We start from the raw sequence: 19417 nt of genomic DNA, 5'->3' as shown, positions 1-19417 counted from the left end.
GGCAGCCCTTTGAGAGAGAGAGAGAGAGAGAGAGAGAGAGAGAGAGAGAGAGAGAGAGGAGGGGTGAGAAGAAGAGAGGAGAGGAGGGGAGGGGAGAGGAGAGGAGAGCATGGGAGAGGAGGGGAAGATAGAAGAGTAGAGCAGCTCGGCCCTGGAGCAGGGAATGAGTTACTAACACATATGGGTGCCCAGCTGGCCAAAGGGACGTGCCTCGGGAAGAATGAAATGGCCATGTGAGGAGTCCTTGGCTCCCAAGTCTTGGGCCTTAACTTCTTCATTAAAAAGAACTGCTCAGTGAAGAGAGATAAACAGAAATGTTACAAAGTAGTTTCATTGCCCTTCTCTATCTATATGGAATCCAGAACCACATCACCAAGGCAGGTGCCCCCATTGTTCAGTGGAGAGCAGGTTTACAGCTCTCCCAGACGGGGTCGGGCTAGAGAGGTCTAAGGTCAGTGAGATGCCATGTATAAAGAGCCAGGCCTGAGTGAGGACACAGTGAACGATGGTTTCCTTTCATAGACCCAACATGTTTGGGCAAAGCCCTCACCTTCCTCTTGGGGCCCATTTGAAACTCAGATGTCAGTGGGCCTGCACTGGTCTGTCCTAAGCTCGCGGCTCGGTTCGCATACTGAACAGTCTAGGCCAATGCCCCAGCAAGTGTTCTATAACCCCCCTGAAAGCGCAGGCCCCTCTTCAGTCAGCCCAGGATACCTTGCTCAGCAGCTGTCCTGTCCTGGGGCATGTGTGGGGGTTGGGGAGACTCCGAAGGGCTCCTCCCAGCCACTAACAGGGCCCAGCAACCAGTCTTACAGCTACAGTCAAGCTTCCCTTTCTGGCATTTTCTCTGACGCGTTTTATATGCATTTCCCTCTGCCAAAAGTTTCTTTCCACCTATACTTTGGCAAAGGATCAAATTTCAGCCCCAAACGAAGGGGCTCCCCCCCCCCAAAGAGATACAAAGTTGACCAGGACTCCACTCTAGGGAGGTGTCCTGGTTCTCAAAGATCAGAGGACAGCAAGGGTCCTGCAACATCAGCCCCTCCCACTGACCACCCCACAGTGATGGAAACCACACCCCCCCAACGCCAGCCCGGGGAGTGACAGAGGCCAAGGTGAGGGTGGGGGTGGAGTGCAGAATGGGGGTGGGTTGGGGGAGGGGGGCCATCAAAGCCCATGCAGTTCCAGTGTTGCTGGCTGGAGCCTCGCCGCTGGTGTCCGAGGCATCCTGAAGTCACACGAATCCAGACAGGTCAGGGCCAGGGTTGGTGCTAGAGTCCCTGGAGTTAAGTTCTGTAGGGACAAGGAGCAGCAGAACAGGACCCTTGAGTCAAACATTGCCATGGAGAGAGGAAGGCACCCCCAACTCCATTCTCCAGGAGAAGGGGGCTGAGAAGGATGCTGCTGAGTGCCCACACGGTCTCGTGCCACAAGATTCACACACTTAGAAGAGTGAAAGCGAGAAGTCGGGAAGCCAAGAAACCTGGGACCTTGCTGTGGGGCACTTCCGGTGGGCCTGGAGGCGAGGGAGGTCTGGGCTGTGGTGAGCAGGGCAGAGTCTCCGCTCCAGATGCACATCCCACTGCAGGCTGCCAGTCTTCTCCTTGGCCGGGCCGGGTGCCCCCTCTTCGCCCCCTGGTCCCAGTCACTCACATTCACAGAAATGGGGGCGGGGCTGCACCACCTCCGCACGCAGGTTCCCATCCCACTGGGCTAAAAGGAGCTTAAATATTCCAGTGCCACCTCGTATACAAATTTATACTGTTCCTGTAAGGAGGAAGGGGGGGGGGGTAACATGAGGGACAAAAAGGAGAGAAGGCATTTTGTTTAGAGTTACAATTACATATGTCTAAACAGATAATTCAAACTGGTCTGCCACCTGCCAGGCTGCTTCCGGTTCTGCCCATTGCTTGTTTCCAGCCAGGCAGAGCTTAGCTCCTCAGTCCTGTGCTGGACGCTGGGACTTCTCAAACCCTGCTGCACACCTGATTCTGTAAATCAGAAGGGGGCCCCCTGGAACCTGCATTTTTAACACGCTCCCACATGTCACTGCTACCACTGGTCCATGGACCATTCTTTGAGCAGAGCCTCACTCTGACAAGGACTGAAGCCTCGAGTTAGAATCTTGAGGGTGAGGACTGTGATCGTGACTGCTCCAGAGCTTAACAATGGGGCTGAGGAGATTCTGCACCCTCCACCCCTTCAAATCTCTTTCTATCCCCTTCTTTAGTGTCTTAGCACTGTGTTTTCTCCCATAAAAACAAGCATTGGTGATCTCAAAGAGGGTTGAAGCATACTGAAAACATTGGCCCCTCTCTCCTCTCCCAGGACCCCTCCTCATGTGCCCGAAGGCTAATGCTTTGCTAAGAATGGGCAACAGTAAGACAAAACAGGGTGCAGGGGGATCAGCTTTTGAACTGCTTGGAAGGGAGAAGTCGATGAGTCTAGAAGGGAGGGTGGCAGAGCCGACCAGACCTTGGGTGCTTAGTCAGCACCCAGCTGCTGTAGATTTTCACTATCTACTATTGGGGGCATCCATCATCCTCTCCTCCCAGTGGGAGATGGTCCTGGGCAACTCACCAGGGTCTCCACCATGTTGGACTTGTTGTTCCTCAATGTTTTCACGATGTGAAACACATCAATGATGTTTTGCTGCTGGATCATCTCACACACACTGCAGATGGCACAGAATGTTCCGCTGCGGCCTCCCCCATTTCTAAACACAGAGTCAAGAGGTGAGCCAACTTCCCTGGAACCCCAACTACCCATGGATCCTAAAGTCCCCTGTGGAGTGGAGTGAGGGCCAGAGATGCAAGTTCAGGGGGCTGCTCACAGCTGTAACCTGAGCCATGAGTCACAGTTTGAGACTCATCTATGTCAGGAAAATGCACTGGCCTTGGGCAGGTCTCCTTCTGTGTCTGAGGTCTAAGTCCCCTGAACCTTTAATGCAGGTGTTGGGCTTGGTGGCCCTGAAGAGCTGAATTAACCCAATGCTTACTTGGTTCTATGAGCATGTCAGTCAGCCCTGACACATAGATCCAAACCCAGACAAAAATCATAATTTTTTTGTAGGTTTGGTGCCGGCATCCTTCTCCTAAAGAATATTTTGGGTCCATCTACACATCCAGTGAAGAAAATTGTCAGTTCTAGGTGACTGCCTCCTCCTTTCCTCCCTCCCCTCCACCCCCAGTTCCTTCCACCTGCCATGTCCTTTCATCTGCCAAGGACAGCAATACGAGAGATATCTCTGTCAGTTTAGGGTCAGCCGGTCTAGAGTGGGGAGGCTTGGGCTGGGTCTATGATGTCATATCCTGAAATGATAGGACATCCAATTTTATTCAATACCCCACTGATCTAGGAAACAGGGACAGAAGGTTCTTGGCAGGATCCTTCCTCTGCTATTGCTTCTTTTGGATGGTCCACAAGCCATCTTCTTTCAACAACCCCTTGACTTCTTCTGGAAAGTCCCATTAGGAAACTGCCTGACTTGGAACTTCTGGGCATGTTGCCAAGAGCAACTCATGATCTCCTGTAATGGTCTGTGTCTAAAGAACATCTGGAGAATAACTAAGGTGCTTGGTTAACCTCCCAGATGTTTGATCTGCAGAACACCCCACATCCAGATGTTTCAAGTACAGAAAACTTCCTTGCCCCCTCAGGCCAGTACCTGCACAGCTGTGCCTGTTTTGGTGTCTTGGGCCCCCAGAATAACAAGGACTTTGTGAACAGAAGAATAGCTTTGTGCTTTCCTTCCGTTCAAACCACTGGCCACCTTGGCTATTGAAGACATGGAGTGGAAAGGTATTTCTGCAGGAGAGCAAGCCAAAAAACCAACCATATGGGAAAGAGTAGGCAGACCTCTGCTCTGCCCACACCCCAACAACCAGAAAGGAGGGATCAGTATTTTCTGAATCAAGAACAACAGAGGAAGAGGTGAGTGGATCTAGGCCATAGTGTGACCAAGATGGACTTCACGTGGCTCTATGGTAATGAGGGGACGGACACACACACACACACACACACACACACACACACTGGTGAGAACAGGGGTCATTTGCAGGAGACAAACTGCCAGGATCTGGAGTGTGGGTAGAGCCAGCTTGGTCTGACTGAAGTCATCTATCCACCTGACATGTGACAGCTCACAACTGCTTCCTGGACTCAGTGCCAGGGAAGACTGTCACAGGGGTCTCCCTTCAGTGTGTGTGTGTATGTGTGTGTGTGTGTGTATGTGTGTTTAAACTTTAAGAACTCTTTAAGCTCCCAGATCTCCCTGATGGGTGTATACCACCTACACAAAAGGGGTGGGGGAAACAGTAAGTAGCTGTGTTTGGAAAGGGTGAACTCAATTCTGGAGTCAGTGAGATGTCATCCATGATTCCACTGGATCCAGACAGTGATTTTGACAAACAGAAGACCTTGGTTGACACTTACCTTGGTTTGAAAGAATAACATCTCAGTCACCTCATCCCAAATGGTTTTAGGTTCTAAGAGACCATACGAATCTGTGCAAGTCAGTGACACAGTGGATGGAGACTCTGTTCTTGATGGGCATTCACTCCACAGTACTACCCTAGTACTAGACTTTGGAGTAATATGATAGACAGTATTTTCACATATATGCCTCTATGACTGTGTGAATCACCATGTTGGCTAATATATTCTATTTATTTTCTACCTCTTTCATGCTAAAGTGCTATTGGCTGGTTGTTAAGATGCTCTACTTCCATATACCCACTGGACAGAAGAGAACACGAAGGCTCAACACCAAGTGACTAATTTTGATAATAGCTTGTAAGTCTCCTTCCTTTAGGGTTCTGACCTCTGTGCCACAGGACAGCATCAGAGAGCACTTAAATGGGACCCTGGCACACTGGCTACGTCCAGTCTATGATAGGAGGTAAAACTAGTTTGCATCAGGTCTGTGCCTGCTGTACTCTGGGAGACAGTGTTCCAGAGCCTGGAGACTTTTCTTGGATTCCCATGGTCCCTGTGTTCCCTCTACATCCAGACTAGGGACTGCCCTGGTAAGCTGATGGTGGACTAGTAAATCCTTGGATTTACTCAGAGCAGAGTAATTAATAGACAGTCATGAGCATGGAGCCCTGGGGATTCAGATCAAATCTTGTTGGTCTCTGCCTGCTCCTTGGTCTGCATTTGCCAAAGTTAGTTCCCTGCTGCACAATGGTGTCTGTATCTGTCTCTCAGATGAAGGAAGGGATTTATGTCCAGCTTCCAACTTCATGTATGAAGCATGAGTTCATCCATTCATCCCCTATCTTTTTTTCTGGTGGTGGTGGGGGGCCCAGTTTTGCTTAGGGCTAATTCCTGGCTCTGTACTCAGGGATCACTCCTGGAAGTGCTCAGGAGACCATATGAGGGGCTGAGGATTGAACCTGGGGGAACTCAACTTGGGTCAGCTGCAAGATAGGACTGTGTCTTAAGCACTGTACTATCTCCCTTCTCTTCTGTAGGAGATGACAGAAGAGAATCTCTGTAACTCACTTCATCTTGGGCTTTCTTGTGACGAGAAAGGCATATAAAGCTTCCTATTCATACATGAGGCCCCCCTCCCAGTGGGGATTCCTGGAAGAGGCCTGCGTGGCTACTGTGCGAGCGGGAAGCATCAGAGCTACATGAGCACAGCTCATGGGCATCCCTGTCTGTTGAAGGATCAGCATTCCTTGGATACACCCCATTGGCCTTGATGGGATGTAGCAGAGACAGAACTAGCATATGCCCAATACTAGGGTTTGTGGCCAGCTGTCTTCTCCCAGATATCTCTGACCTCTTTCCCTGTTGCCACAATGACCCTTCAGCATACTCACAGGCAGTGGACCACTGTGCGGCCTTCCCTTCCATCATACTGCTCTTGCCACTTCTCCAGCCGTCGTACCACTTTGAGCAGCGAACGCTTGGAAGGGGGTGTGTCCCGGTAGGCCGGCCAGCCAATGTACTGGAGATGCTGGACAATGCGATACCCATCCTGGGGCTGAGAATAGAGGAGCTGTTAGGGTTGCTCTGCTGGGATGGGGTGAAGGGCTAAGGATGTAGGCCCCCAAATACCATGGATGCTACGATATTGTGCAGGAAGATAACACTAAAGGAGGCCTAAATAATGTCTTCAGTGAGAGTCACATCCCTCCCTGAACTCTGTCTCTACCAGGAAAACTCTTATCCTGTCTTAAAAACCCAGCCAAAATGTCTGTTTTTCTAGAAAAGCCTTCCTTGACTATTGGGCAGAGTCGATGTCTTTCTCTGAAGCATTAGACCAGAACCATCCCCTTAGATAGTAAACTCAGGGCATGAACTGAGCTGTTTCCCCAGGGTGTCCAATATAGACCAAAGTTGTTTTATTTAGGCAGCATTTTTATTGCTGACTAATCTGCTCCCTCCTAATACTGCACCCACTCCTCAGTAATTTTCCTTACAGAAGCAATTCACTATTTTTTTTCTTGGTGTTCCCAGAGGCTAGCCCTAAGCTTCCTTTTCTTGTTTTTGGCCACTTCCAGCTATGCTCAGCGCCTACTCCTGGTTCTGAGCTCAGGGATCACTCCCAGAGATGTTTGAAGGATGCTATAGGATGAAGGGGATCAAACCTGGGTTGTTGCGTGCAAGTCAAGTGTCCTGCCCACTGTCCTCTTTCTCCAGCCCCAGCCCAGAGCTTCCTAAGTCCAATCAAAGACAGCACCAATTCCTTCCAGAAGATGTGGCCCAGTGAAGGAGCTTTAATTTCTGAGAAGTTTTGGGTGTTGGGAGATAGGTAGATGGTGGACTGGGGACACCCGGTGCACCAGTAAGGGTGGGATTAAAAACTCGTGGGCAAGGACTCCACCTTCCATGCAATAGCACTGCTAGGAGTACAGATTCTTGGCTTGCAGACCAGATCCTCCATCTGCTTCCCGGAGGTGGGGTATGGCAATGGGGATGCACCAACACTTACTCGGGCCATGTTACAGATGCGGAATATTCTGTGGATGATGTCCTCATCGATGTCTGCTGACACAAACTCCACCTGGATGGGTCCATAGCACCCCGAAGTCTTCTCAGGCCAGTACTGCTTACAGAGCTGTGACAAGGAGAGAGGACACAGACAGAAGTGGAGGCTGGTGTAAGTGTGTGTGGGGTGTGGGGGGGGGCGGGGGTGTATGTATGTGGTGTGAGTGGGTTGGGGGATTGTTGTCCTATCTATCAACAAGCTTTTCTGCTTGTCTGAAGGATACCAGGCAACAAAGGGAGAGAGAACACCATGGAGGAAAGTGGACCTAGGGTTCATGGGGCATAACTACTCATGTTGTTTAGTTTTGGGCTGTTGAGGCAGTCAGGGCTTTGGAAACTTAGATTCTGGGCTGAAAAGTCCTTTCTTGTCCTGCCCATCTCAAATCACTTGTTAGGTTTGATGGATCTCAGTTACCTCTTCTGTAAAAGTGGGGAGAATAATTGGTTATTTCCCTCAAGCACTGCAGTAGTCAGAATTAGAACATTCAGAGGCAAGGGGGAATACAATCTCTGATTTTCACTCCTGTCAGTCAGAGAACTTTACTCTGTTCTCAGAAAACTTTCAGAATGCTCATTTCATGTTTGGATCACGAGCAGTTTTTATAAGAAAAATATATACATATGCATATATACACATACACATATCTTGGCTTTGGCACCTGCCAAGCATGGGTTTAAATTGGGACTCAGCTGCTTCTCAGCTGTGAGCTAGGTCTCATTTTCACATATAATGGGGGTGAGAAAGCTGCTCCTGCATCAAAGAGAAGGTAACAGGGAATGGCAATAACTCACCTGTGGATTTTCATGTTTTCCTGGAATTAGGAACTGGACAGTATGGTTGAGAACAAAAAGCAACCAGTCCCTTTAGTCTGAGACTGTGGTTTGCATCAAATTTGCCTTCTGCCTTCAGAACATTTCTCATGATCACCACAGGTAGTGAGTAGCAGTCAGGATGGAGAGAAGCATTCCCGAGTACACAGGCTAACTCTCCCCTCCTCCCACTCCCATTTTCCATTTGCCCTCAAGTACCAACAATGCAGGTATCAAGACACTCTGCTTTCAGACCATAAATGGTTCTTGAAGCCAACAGATGTTATCAAGAAGGGGAGACAGATACTGGATCCCCCTGATGACTTTAGTTGGGGCAAGAGTATTGAGGGAGGTCATAGGAGGGTGTAGCTCAGCGTGGGATAAGATCTGCTTCTTCAAATACCTGGTTCTCCCCAGCTGTGAATATGGAGCCTATCCAGAAATACAGTCCCCTATGTTGGGACACAGTGGACAGCTAAGATCAGGGCAACATGAGGTCATGAGCTAGAAGGAGATTCATTGGGACTGAGGCCAAGACATAGCTGAAATACATCAGGATTCAGAGAGCCGTTAGGGAGGGAGCCTGTGACTTCAGGACTTACCCCAGGGTGGCAGAGAGCTAGACAGGGGCGACCCAGGGAAGTCCGGGGGCCTTTTGACAGATGCAGGGTGTTCAAGCAGACCATTAGATGACAGGAAACTTTCATTGGGGAATTTCCTCTCTTCCTACCAGAACTTGAACAAGACAGAAGAGTAGACAGGACCCATCTCCCATCTTCCTTAAGGAGGAAATCCAAATTCCAGCATCAGAATGATGTTTTCGCCTGGAGTAAAGCTGGCTCTCTAAGCCTGCAGCCCACAGTTAGCCCCTCCTAGGCTTGGTGAAGCAAACACAGCTGTCCCAACTGGTTTACAACTGTTGCATCCATGAGTAGTACAGTTCAACAGTAACATAGTCCAAAGCCTCGATTAATTCCTCGAAGCTCCTTCAGAGTTGGTTTGCACTTCTGTCCTAGAACCTCTTCCTGAGGACCAAGGAGGCAATGCACAGAGCCAGGTATGAAGTAAGCACCCACAGGACTCCAGGGTTCATGTTATTCTCAAAGCTCACCTTAACCCCCACACTGACCATTGCTATCACATCTATGTGAAGGAGTCTTCCTCTTTTTCTTTTGTTGCAGTGCTGAGGATCTAACTTAGAACCTCACACACAAAGTTAAGTGCTCTCTCACTGAGCAACATCCCCGGCCCGGATTTCTTATCATGCCTCTTCAATGGCAAAGACATGCAAGGGTCAATGACCTCATGCAGTGGTACCCTGCTTTTCTGCATCTCTATCAGGGCTTAATTGAGCATACTGAGATAGAAAACGTTCTCTCTCTCTCTCTCTCTCTCTCTCTCTCTCTCTCTCTGTTGGGGAATTATACTGAGAAAGGAGGTGGTATGTATCTATGTATGTGTGTGTCAGGGTGGTTAACTGAGAATACTGGAGAGAGAGAGAGAGAGAGAGAGAGAGAGAGAGAGAGAGAGAGAGAGAGAGAGAGAGAGAAAGCGTCTGGGCAAATTATACTGAGAAAGAATGGTCTGTGTGTGTGCGTGTGTGTGTGTGTGTGTGTGTGTGTGTGTGTGTGTGAAATTAACTGACCATCCTGAGGAAGGATTTGAAGTGTGGGTGTCTGTGTGTCTCTGTGTATGCACACACATGTATGTATCTGGACAAAGGGAATTCTGTGACAGGACAATAATTTGCTGAGCTGTGCAATAATGAGAGATTCACAACTTGAACTTCATTTCTCTTTGCCATTGACTCTGCTGCTTTTCAACCTTCACAGTAATGAGAGACTAGGACAGATAAGTCTGTGGCTGGCCAGCAAAATCAGAATTAATCAGAACTGCACATGAGCAAAAAAAATTGCCTATATTATGTACATTGAATGTAGCCTGGTCCAGGGTTGGCTGAGATCCTGACGTGAGGTACATAGATCCAAGGCATCAGGGAAAGTCTATTATCCCCAATATTTTTAGTCTAGTGAGAACGTAGAACGATTTGTCTCTTTTAATAAGATTTCCAGACCAATTTCTCAAGCTAATAAGTTCTCCTACGCCTCAAATGAGATGCCTCTATTTCAGGACACTTCTCAACATTTGATTTTCCAGGTCACTCTCCCAGAATGCCTTGAGGCTGGGGAAGGTTGCAGGGTCCTTCTGATCCTCAATCGAAGCCTTCCCTAATGTGTAACACTGAGCCAGAGAACGCGCGGTGACATTCAGCCAAGGGATGTGTGAGCAGATGGCAGCGCTGGCTGCCAAGGACCCCCAGGTCTCCCCTGATGCTCGGGGGCTCAGAAGCGATTCTCAGCAATGAGCAATGTCCTCTCGCATTGAGCTGCAGACCATCTTTGCGGTCTGAATGCTGGGATTGTGGCTCAGTGGGGCCCAGCATTTTAGCCAGTGTGATGTCAGCAGTGTAGCAAAATGTGTGTCTTACTGGGGGTTGGGGGTGAGACTCAGAGCCCAGTGCTGTCATTTCTAATGGCCAGACCTTTAGCTTCTTTGTTTGTTTTGTGTGGCTGTGACTCCAAATGTGCTTGCTCAGCACTGGGGTTCATAGAGAGTGGGAACTTCATGACAGGGAGTGGCATTTAGGAATACGTGGGTCACTCAAAGCCAGATACCAGCCCTCCCCTTAGTGGCTTGTATGAACATTTGTCTTAGGATAATGCCTGAATGAAGACCCTGGTGAAAATTCCTATCAGCTGACTGGGGAGACCACTGCGGGGTGGGTAGCTACATGGATAGGGAAGGGAAGAGGGGGAAGGGAATATGAATAGCAAAACACAGACCCTGAAAGTTTGGGTGTGGAGCTAGACCTGGAAAAGGACAGACTAAGTCAGTGTGTCGGTGGACCACCACCCCCCACTCACTCCCCACCTCACTGTCCTAGCCTCCTGAATGCCTGGTACATTTAGCAACATGCAAAGTTTGCCATGTGCCTGGATTTCTGGTGGAAATGAATGAGGAGCTGACTTGGAAATGGGCCAAAGAGCACAAACTGGGAGAGGTCAGCAGAGCAGAAGCAGGGAAGCTTTCACAGTTTACAGACATCAGAGAGAGGTGCCTTTGCTCCTCTCATGGTTTTTCAAGTCCTGGAAACCGTCTTTTTCAGGAAACCTGCTACTCTCTAAAGCCACAAGACCCAGCTGACCAGCGTCACACAAACCATGCACCCAGCATTTTATTTTTTTCTACATGGGGCATTTTGATGGGTTGAAATCTTTGCATTGAGACTTCTAGCTAGGACTCCAACCTTGCCTATTCAGATTACTGGGGACCAGGACTGCTGGACTGGGGTTGGAATGGTGTGGCATGGGCAATGCTGACCACCCTGCCAGCTGCCCTCGCTGGGCAGTTGTTGCTGACCATTTAGAAAAGGCTATGCATCTTCCAGAATCGCAGAGGGAGGGAGGAAGCTGTGTGGCTCTGAACTGTCAGGGCCAGCGCAGCTCAGCGCCTCCTGAAGGCTGTGTGGACAGCCCCGAACAGCTGCCATCCATCATCTCCCGAGCCCGCTCCTCAGCTGCTCACGCAGTGAGATGTCCTTGGTGGGGGCAGCGCAAGTGCACATGTGAAATCTAACAAATGTCGCGGTAGCCTCACTGTCGAACACCACTTTCCTGCTGATGGAATCAGAAAGCTTGTTCGTCGCTGGCATAAACACGCTCTGATGGGTGGAAAGAAAACCAGCATATGGGCCCCTTTGGGGAGTAAACAATTGAAAAATGTGTTCCAGGGCACTCGATTGTCTTCGGCGAAATAAAATACGCTCTGATTAAATGGCAGGCTTAAGGGGCAGCATGAAGGGTGGGCAAAAAAGATGGTATTGGCTGAGGTCTCTGTGAGCCAGGGTGGTGGGGAGGGGTCCATCCCTGGCCACCAAAAGGTGAAAGAGTATTTTAGGAGAAAAATATAAAAGTTATGGGCACTGGTTCCATCTGATCCAACACCTATCCCTCCACCAGTGTACATTTCCAACTACCAATGACCTCAGTTTCCCTTCTGCCATCCTCTCCCCCAGCCTGCCTCTATGGTCCTATGCAGGCACTTCCCTTCTCTGTCTCTGTCTCTGTCTCTGTCTCTGTCTCTATCTTTTTCTTTCTCTTTCTCCCTTTTCTTCTGACAGACCACCGCTTTCAATAGCGGCTCCAGAGACACACTCAGGACCTTCACCTCATGGTCACTGCAGGAAGGCAGAGAGGGTGAGCAGTGAGCATGAAGCAACAGTCAGAGAGAGAAAGACACAGGGACAACACTCAGAGCCTGTTCAGGTCTCCCCTCAATGCCTCCTTTCCTGGACCCCAGCAGGCAGAGGACACCATAGCCACAGCATGGTGGGGGTGGGGTGGGGGAGAGGAGTGGAGAATGTCATCTCAGCTACATTCTGAGTCTGTTTTCAGGAAAAAAGTGGGGGAGGCAAGAACTATCCACAGTGGAAGCTGGGGTGGGTGAAAAGCAGAGCTTGATGAACAGAACCAGTGTGCAGTGGAAGGAAGGAACCGGCTGGGGGTAGAGGCCAAAGGGCCATGAAGGGAAGAGTGGGAGCAAAAGCAGGGACAGGAGGAAAATGGTTTGGGCAAGGGAGTGAGGGGCAGGAGAAATCCCTGCTCACCAGGGCTGAGGAGGGTTATATGTGTCAGGATGTGGGAGCTGGACAGATGGTACAGGGATCAAGGGGCTTGTCTTATAGGTGCCCAATCCCAATTTGCTACCCAGAACCATGTGCTTCCTCTAACACCACCAGGAGTAATCCCTGAGCCCAGAGTCAAGGGCAGACTTTGAGCACTGTGGGCAAGGCTGTGGCTCAAGTGGCGGAGCATAGGCCTTATAAGCTAGAGGTGCTGGGGTCAATCCCTACCACCAAGTGCATCACTGGGCATGGAACCCCTAACAGCAGCACAAAGATGCAGTGGTGCAAGTGATAGGAATGAGTATAGAATGCTCAACTTTCAGATGTGGGATTGCTGGCATGTAAATCCCACATGATTCCGGCGACACCAGAGCTAGAACTTGAAAGTGAATTAAAAAATAGGAATCTTCAGACTTCTTGGGCCGGGGGCAAGGGGGATAGGTTACAAAATGGACTTTCCCAGAGGACAGGTAATAGAAATGGAGTATACTTTATTTTTAGCTGGATGACACCTGGGTTACACAAATTTAACATTGAGACTCAGACATTAAGTGTCAAGGCTAGAAGTTGAACACAGGACTCTTGGTCCTTGATTCTGCAGTATGTGGTCACCTCCACTATTCTAGAAGAACATCCCTCTGCAAAGTCTGAGGCCTGTGGCATGCAGAGGCAGGCTTTTTGTGTGCCTGACTGGAGTGTTAGGCGGTGAGGAAAGGGAGAATATCTTTGCTCACTATTTTCTCTGTAGGCACAAGTACAGGAAAAGTCAGCTCAGAAACATCACTTTGCTTTTCTCCAGCAAAGGGAAGTGCTGCCGCTCACTTCCAGAACTGCACTTGTGGCTTTATAATATAAGCCATTGTTTCTTTTAAATTAAGGAATATCCCTTCCAGCATGGTTGTGTTCATTGGGCATTGGGGTTATGAAGATCCTGTGCCACGGCATCCCACATCCTCACTTTGCTTAGTAGGCAGGCCGAACCGGGATTTAACCCAGGTCAGGAGATCATGAACAGAACCCTTCTACTTCCTGAATCCCACCCTCCTTGTCAGTTAAAGGAGGGGAAGTGAACTGGATCAGTCACTGATTTCCAAGGTGGGCTCTGTGTGACCGTTAGGAGAAAACAATGAGTTTCCCCAAAGTCTTTAAGGGAACTAGTGTGGGGCTATGCTTTAGTCCTGGAATGAGGCTACCAAGGCTCTCCTGTGCGCTGGAATTACAGCATCCATTGCCTTAACTCTACCTATAGGTCAGAATTTCTGGGGGAAATTTAGTAAGTTTAGTAACTATCAATTAGCAGATAGAATGGGGAATGAAAACTTTTAAAATGGTGGGTCCAAATTAGAACAAATGCTTAGAAAGGAGGGGGTGGCCAAGATGTGCAGGGGGTCTGAAAGGGAGCAGTGGGCTGTAGTGGAAGAATACTGGCACTCAAGTGGTACTGTGGTGTGGTGACTCTGACCAGGAGGTAATATGGAATATTCACAGGTGTCTGGAGAACAATTAGGAGAAAACACCTGTAAGATTGCTGTAGATTTTCTTGGCCATTGCCTAGGATCAGTGGCCAATAAGATACTGAGGAAGTAGAGGAGACTCTGAATAGACCATCTTGAAAACCACTAAGAGTTCTAGTCCTCACAGAAGGCGAGTGGAACAGGGAGGTCTCATTGACCCTGAACCCTGACTCCAGCCTGGTGTTCGGGTCCTACTGGATTCTCCCACAGCTTCCCCTAGAACTCAAGGGAAAGGAGAGATGTTTCCTACCCCCTTCCACCTCTCTCGCTGCCCAGTCCTTCCTACTACATGAAGGTTCCACTGAGTTGGTCAACTGAAGATGATCCCACCCAGTCTGGGGTCAGAGAGGGCCTGGTAGGTGGTCATTACCTCACTTGAACGCTCTGAGGCAGGGCAGTGATGGTGGGGTGCTTTGTCTTTTACTGGTCAGGGTCTGTGTCTGGGAAATGGGAGGTTCTCCATAGATGTAAATTTGTGATAGAAGGGGGGACAATATGACCTAGAAAGTATATTTCTAAACCTTCCTCATCCTTCTGCTGAGGGAGACATGGCACCTGCATTCTTGGCAACCAGGTCAATTCTTTCATGGCTCCTGATGAACTCTGGCTCAGATCTAGGTTCATTTACCAGCCCCAAACTGCTGATGGTGCTGTGTCCCCTGATTTCCATCTCATAACCATTGCTGGTCTTGATCTCTCCCCCTCCCTGCCAGGACTGAATGTCTGCTTTCGTTCCATGACTTGTATGTGTTTCCTCCAGCTGCTGTAACAAATGAACCCTCACGTATTCCCTGGGAGTCAGAGTGTGAAATAAGCCATAAGGAGCCAAATTAAAGATGTCAGCAGAGCTGTCTGCATCCTACCCACAAAGGCCAGGTGGGATTTTGTTCAATATTGTTCTAGTTTCTAGAGGCTGCCAGCATTTCTGTACTCCTGGCTGTATCACATTCCATTCCACATCACATGACTCACTCTCATTCTCCTTCCTCCCTCTTTTGAGGACTCTACTCTTAGGCTCACCTGGTGAACCCAGGACAGTCTCCACATCTCAAGAGCCTTGATTTTAGCACATCTGAACCCCTTCTTTTCCTGTGTAAGGTCACACATTCAACCATGCTGGTATCAGGATGTGATGGGTGAGGCAGGATCCGGAAAAGGACTTTCTGGAATCTTCTCTCCATGGACTCTAGTCTCACCACAGAGCCCACCAAGATGGAGGAAAGCTTCTGAATGCTCTGGGGAGGGGTTGAAAGGGTTCCTTGTGATGTGCTCCTCAGAAACCATGGGATCCTCTGCTGGATGTTGGCATTGTATGCTTTTGCCCTACTCTGAATTGAATACAGGCCTTTTGGACTGATAGAGAGATGAAAAAAATTTCTGAGGTCAAATATAGTTGCTTTGAGAATTTTTCTCTTGAGCCCCAACTGCTCACAGTTATCTCTGAAGAGCAGTCACAGAGGAGACCAGCAGGGTGTCTATGGCTGGAGCTGGTTAACAGAGTGAGGTAGGACAGGCTGTGAGTAGAGGCAGATAGAACTGGCCTCAATCAGTGTAAAAACAGAAAGCACTCTGACATCTTGCTCTTCGATGGTATTTGGCTGCAAATTATAGATAGTGCTGCTGCAACCCTCAACAGAAGTACGACATTCTCAGTCACAGCACAGGATGTGGCATGGGTCCTCTTGGGAGTAATCTAGTATGGCCAGGGACTTAATGAGACCTGTCGACAGGGCTGGGCTGGCTGAAGCCTGGCACTGTGTTGGCATGGGCACATGGGCAGACAAACGGTGATGCCATTTCACAGAACCGCCTCTCCAGGTGCTGAGGGCAGCCTTTCTGATGCTCACGCTGTGTCACTGTTTATTCTCACAAGGCGCCCAGCTGTTGCGATGATGATATTTATATCAATAAGTACTCGATTCATCTGCTGATTCCAGGGGAGGCTTGCCAGCTGCATATGGCAGGCAACCTCAGGGCACTTCTGAGCCTGATGGTTTTCAATTTTTTTTTACATATAGAGAAGTGATTCTCAAAGACTGTACTAATATCTGAGGCTGAAGGACCAACATTCACCCAGGACCCACACAGCAGAAGGACAGACAGCCAATGAGTGACCTTGACTTCACTGTGGTGTTCACTCAAGTCCCCAAATGAGTTCTGTGTAACACCTCTTCTGTGCTGCACTACGGTTTTGGGGGAAAAAAGCAGGGGTGTTGGATAAAGAGAACACCCTAGGTTTTCATGGCTTGACTTCACTTGTGGGTCATAGAGCAGAGGCCAATGTTTGACATTTTCAAGCAAAGGAATGTGGTAGTGATGCCTTGTGACCTTGGAATTTCATAGGGGTCTTTTAAAAAATGGAAATCTGTTCAATTTCATCATAATCTCAGACTCTAACTGTTCATTGTCCAGGCACAGTCTCTGGATTCACTCTTTTTTATCTCTTTGGTGTTTGGACCACACACAGCCATGCTCAGAGATCAATCCTGCCTCTGCACTCAGAAATTATTCCTATATGCCACAACTATTACTCCTGGCAACTCTTGGGATGCCAGGGATTGAACACAAGGCAAATGTCTAACCCACTGTACTATTGCTCTGGCCCCATGGACTCGACTCATTCTTGATTCCTTTTTCTCTCATTCCATATTAAATCTGTCTGGATATTTTGTGGTGCCTACTTGTAGGCTACATCTGGGGTCTAGATGATCCTTCCCCAGTAAAAGAGGTCCAAGCTGCTTCTTTTTCCTCACTGCTTTTTCCTTTTAGAAATGGCCCCTACTCCCCTCACCCCCTTTCCTGCACTTACTGCAGTCAGGTGCTTTCATAAAAAGTCACATTGCTTTTTTTTTTTGCTTTTTGTGTCACACCCGGCAATGCAAAGGGGTTACTCCTGGCTCTGCACTTAGGAATTACTCCTGGCAGTGCTTAGGGGACCATATGAGATGCTGGGAATTGAACCTGGGTCAGCCGTGTGCAAGGCAAACGCCCTACTCACTGTGCTATTGCTCCAGCCCCCACATTGCTTTTTCAAGTCACTCCTCTGCCCCAAACCTGTCCATGACTGCCCATCTCTCTGGGTGATGGCCCAAGTTCTTCCTACAACCTCCAATGCTCTTCAAGGTCCTGGCCTTGCTGTATCTTGTCTTTCCATAAGGTGTGCCCACCATCAGGGTTGTTCTTCAAAAGTACCAAGTTCATGCCTATCCCCAGATTGTGGTGTGTGCTGTCCCATCTTCCTGCCAAGTCAATGGTCTCTGAGATGGTCTCTGATCTTGTTATCCCACCTTCTCCAAATCTGGGTTCAGACAGGACCTTCTTTCTAGGTCCCCCTGACTTCTCTACTAGGATTTCTTCCCATGCTCTAACCAACTTTCCCACCTTCATTACCTTGCCCTTTCATTTTTCTTTTTCCATATACTCGTTACCTATAACATAATTTAGGACATTGTAGAATGTTGTTTATTATCTCTTTTGCTTTCTGAAGGAAGCTGCATGATAGATGGGAATTGCTTTGTTTTGTTTTCTCAGTCTTGTTCACAGATGCGTTTCCAAGCCCCCTAGAATAGCTTCCGGCAAACAGCAGATACCCCACAATCACAGACTGAATGAACGAATGAAATCTTTCCCAACTGCCTCCTCACATGCACATCCGAAATTACATCTGCGACATCCCCTATAATATTGCCTTCCCAACCATCCTACTTCCTCTTCCACTCCTCCCCTGCCTTTCTGGGCCTGCCAGTAGAGCGCCCAGATGTCCAATTTCTGGGCTTAGAATGGTAGACTCTATTCTCGTTCATCACCTCCACTTTCACCAGTTACTTTCCTTTGAGCCTCATTCTCCCTGGCTCTCTCCCCGGTTCAGATCACCTCCTTACTTTTCTCTAACACTTCACCTTTCTCCCCAGTCCCCCATGGGTTCCAGACCCATTTCCTTCTCACTGATCCCCATGCTGTAGCTTAAACTCTTGATATCTCTCTTTCCTACATGGACAGAACTTTCTGGGAACCCATGGGACTCTGCAAAGGTGTCCAGCATAGCTGGCCCTCCACAGGGGCTTCAAGAAGAGCCAAAGACCAGTGTGTGTGTGGAATCCCAGCCCCCACACTCTGCTTCAATATGCAGAGCCTTATTTTTAATCATACCTGCTTTAGAGATAGGTTTGCATGAAATCTTTGACTCAGAGAAATAATTCTGTGGCTTACCACGTAGGTCTGTCACAGCAGGCCACAGCCAATGCCTAAACTTGGGAGTTCTCAGTAAGTCAGGCCCTAGCGTCCATACCCTTCTCTCCTACATCCTATCCCACACCCCGGGCACATGCCAACACATCTGTTCTGCAGACAGGGCTCTGCATTCATACGGCCTTTGCCTTGGCTCTTCCCTCTGCTTGTACAGAGGGCTTTTCTCAGCCTCTGCCTCCTCCTCACACCCAAATCTTTGCTGCCTTCTTCAAGGCCAAAGTCACCTTCTTTTTTGAAGACTTCCTTCACCCTCTGGGCTGAATTAATTGCTCCCTGTTCCCGGCCAGCACAGCACTTTCTCACTGACCTCTATTACAGTACTGCCACACAGGCTTGGGACAATTTGCTCATCTGTCTCTGTAGCGATGTTGTGAGTTCCTGGAGGGTTGATATTCCAATTCAGACCCATTTTTTTTCCTTTCAGTTACCACTCAAGGCCTGCCCAAGGCTGTCCTCATCCCTAGAGTGTATCCCCTTGTTCAAAATGAGGAAAGGATTACTTGGCAAAAACTAGGACAACCATTTCTGACTGCATTCCGGACTGATGACTTTGGACCCTTGAGTGGTACATGGGGGTGCAGGCTCTGAAGACTGTCCCATTACACTGTGTCCTGAATATGGGGGTATGCTACAGAGACGTGAAGTCTGGGCATTCAGACCTGAGGGGTTACAGTCATCACTGATGAAGACAGGGCTCAGAGGGATACCTAGGAGCCTCGGGTCCTGGGTTCAAGTTCTGGGTGCCAGCAGAACCTGCTGTATCATAGAGGAGACAGGAGAGACTGAGGAGTCCAGGCTCTAGAATATCTGACAGGGCGGAGACAGACATAGCGATAAAGACCCTAACTAGTGCCTAGGGCACAGAACAGTCTGGTCCTAGGGTAATGGTCTGAGAGTGGAGTGTGGGTAGACAAAACTTATTGGCAGGGAATGTGACGGCTGGAATTGGGAGGCTCTAGGAGTGGCAGAGCCTGGATGGAGAACCTGGGTCTCTGCTGGTAACGGAGTGGGCTTGTGTGTTGCTGTCAGTCATTTAGTGACCATCAGAGGGTAGTTGGCCTGGGCAGAGGCAGTTTTATGTCCTCAGGCCTCTCCCTTTATCTCTTGCACAGGGCTATCCTAACACTCTTTAGCACTCAGGGAAGCAGGTGGGCCTCTTCCT

The 19417-nt window shown here is 49.0% G+C and overlaps 1 protein-coding gene across 16 annotated transcripts in view; it reads right to left on the bottom strand.

Annotated features, from left to right (window-relative positions):
- Window positions 1-1579: 1579 nt before the first annotated feature.
- The window catches only part of PTPRT (protein tyrosine phosphatase receptor type T), a 1141641-nt gene continuing 1123803 nt past the window's right edge, over window positions 1580-19417 (bottom strand). For all 16 annotated transcript variants that reach the window (XM_056121254.1, XM_056121255.1, XM_056121260.1 and 13 more), the window contains 4 exons: window positions 6944-7069; window positions 5829-5992; window positions 2581-2716; window positions 1580-1767 (listed from right to left, as the gene is read on the bottom strand). In XM_056121254.1, coding sequence (XP_055977229.1) covers window positions 1714-1767; window positions 2581-2716; window positions 5829-5992; window positions 6944-7069 — 480 coding nt within the window. In that variant the 3' untranslated portion in view covers window positions 1580-1713. The remainder of the gene's footprint in view (window positions 1768-2580; window positions 2717-5828; window positions 5993-6943; window positions 7070-19417) is intronic.

Source organism: Sorex fumeus, unplaced genomic scaffold (assembly GCF_029834395.1).
Source record: "Sorex fumeus unplaced genomic scaffold, SorFum_2.1 ptg000044l, whole genome shotgun sequence".
Classification (NCBI taxonomy): Eukaryota; Metazoa; Chordata; class Mammalia; order Eulipotyphla; family Soricidae; genus Sorex; species Sorex fumeus.
The sequence above is the reverse complement of the archived record's forward strand: the minus strand, read 5'-3'. Positions and strand labels throughout refer to the sequence as shown.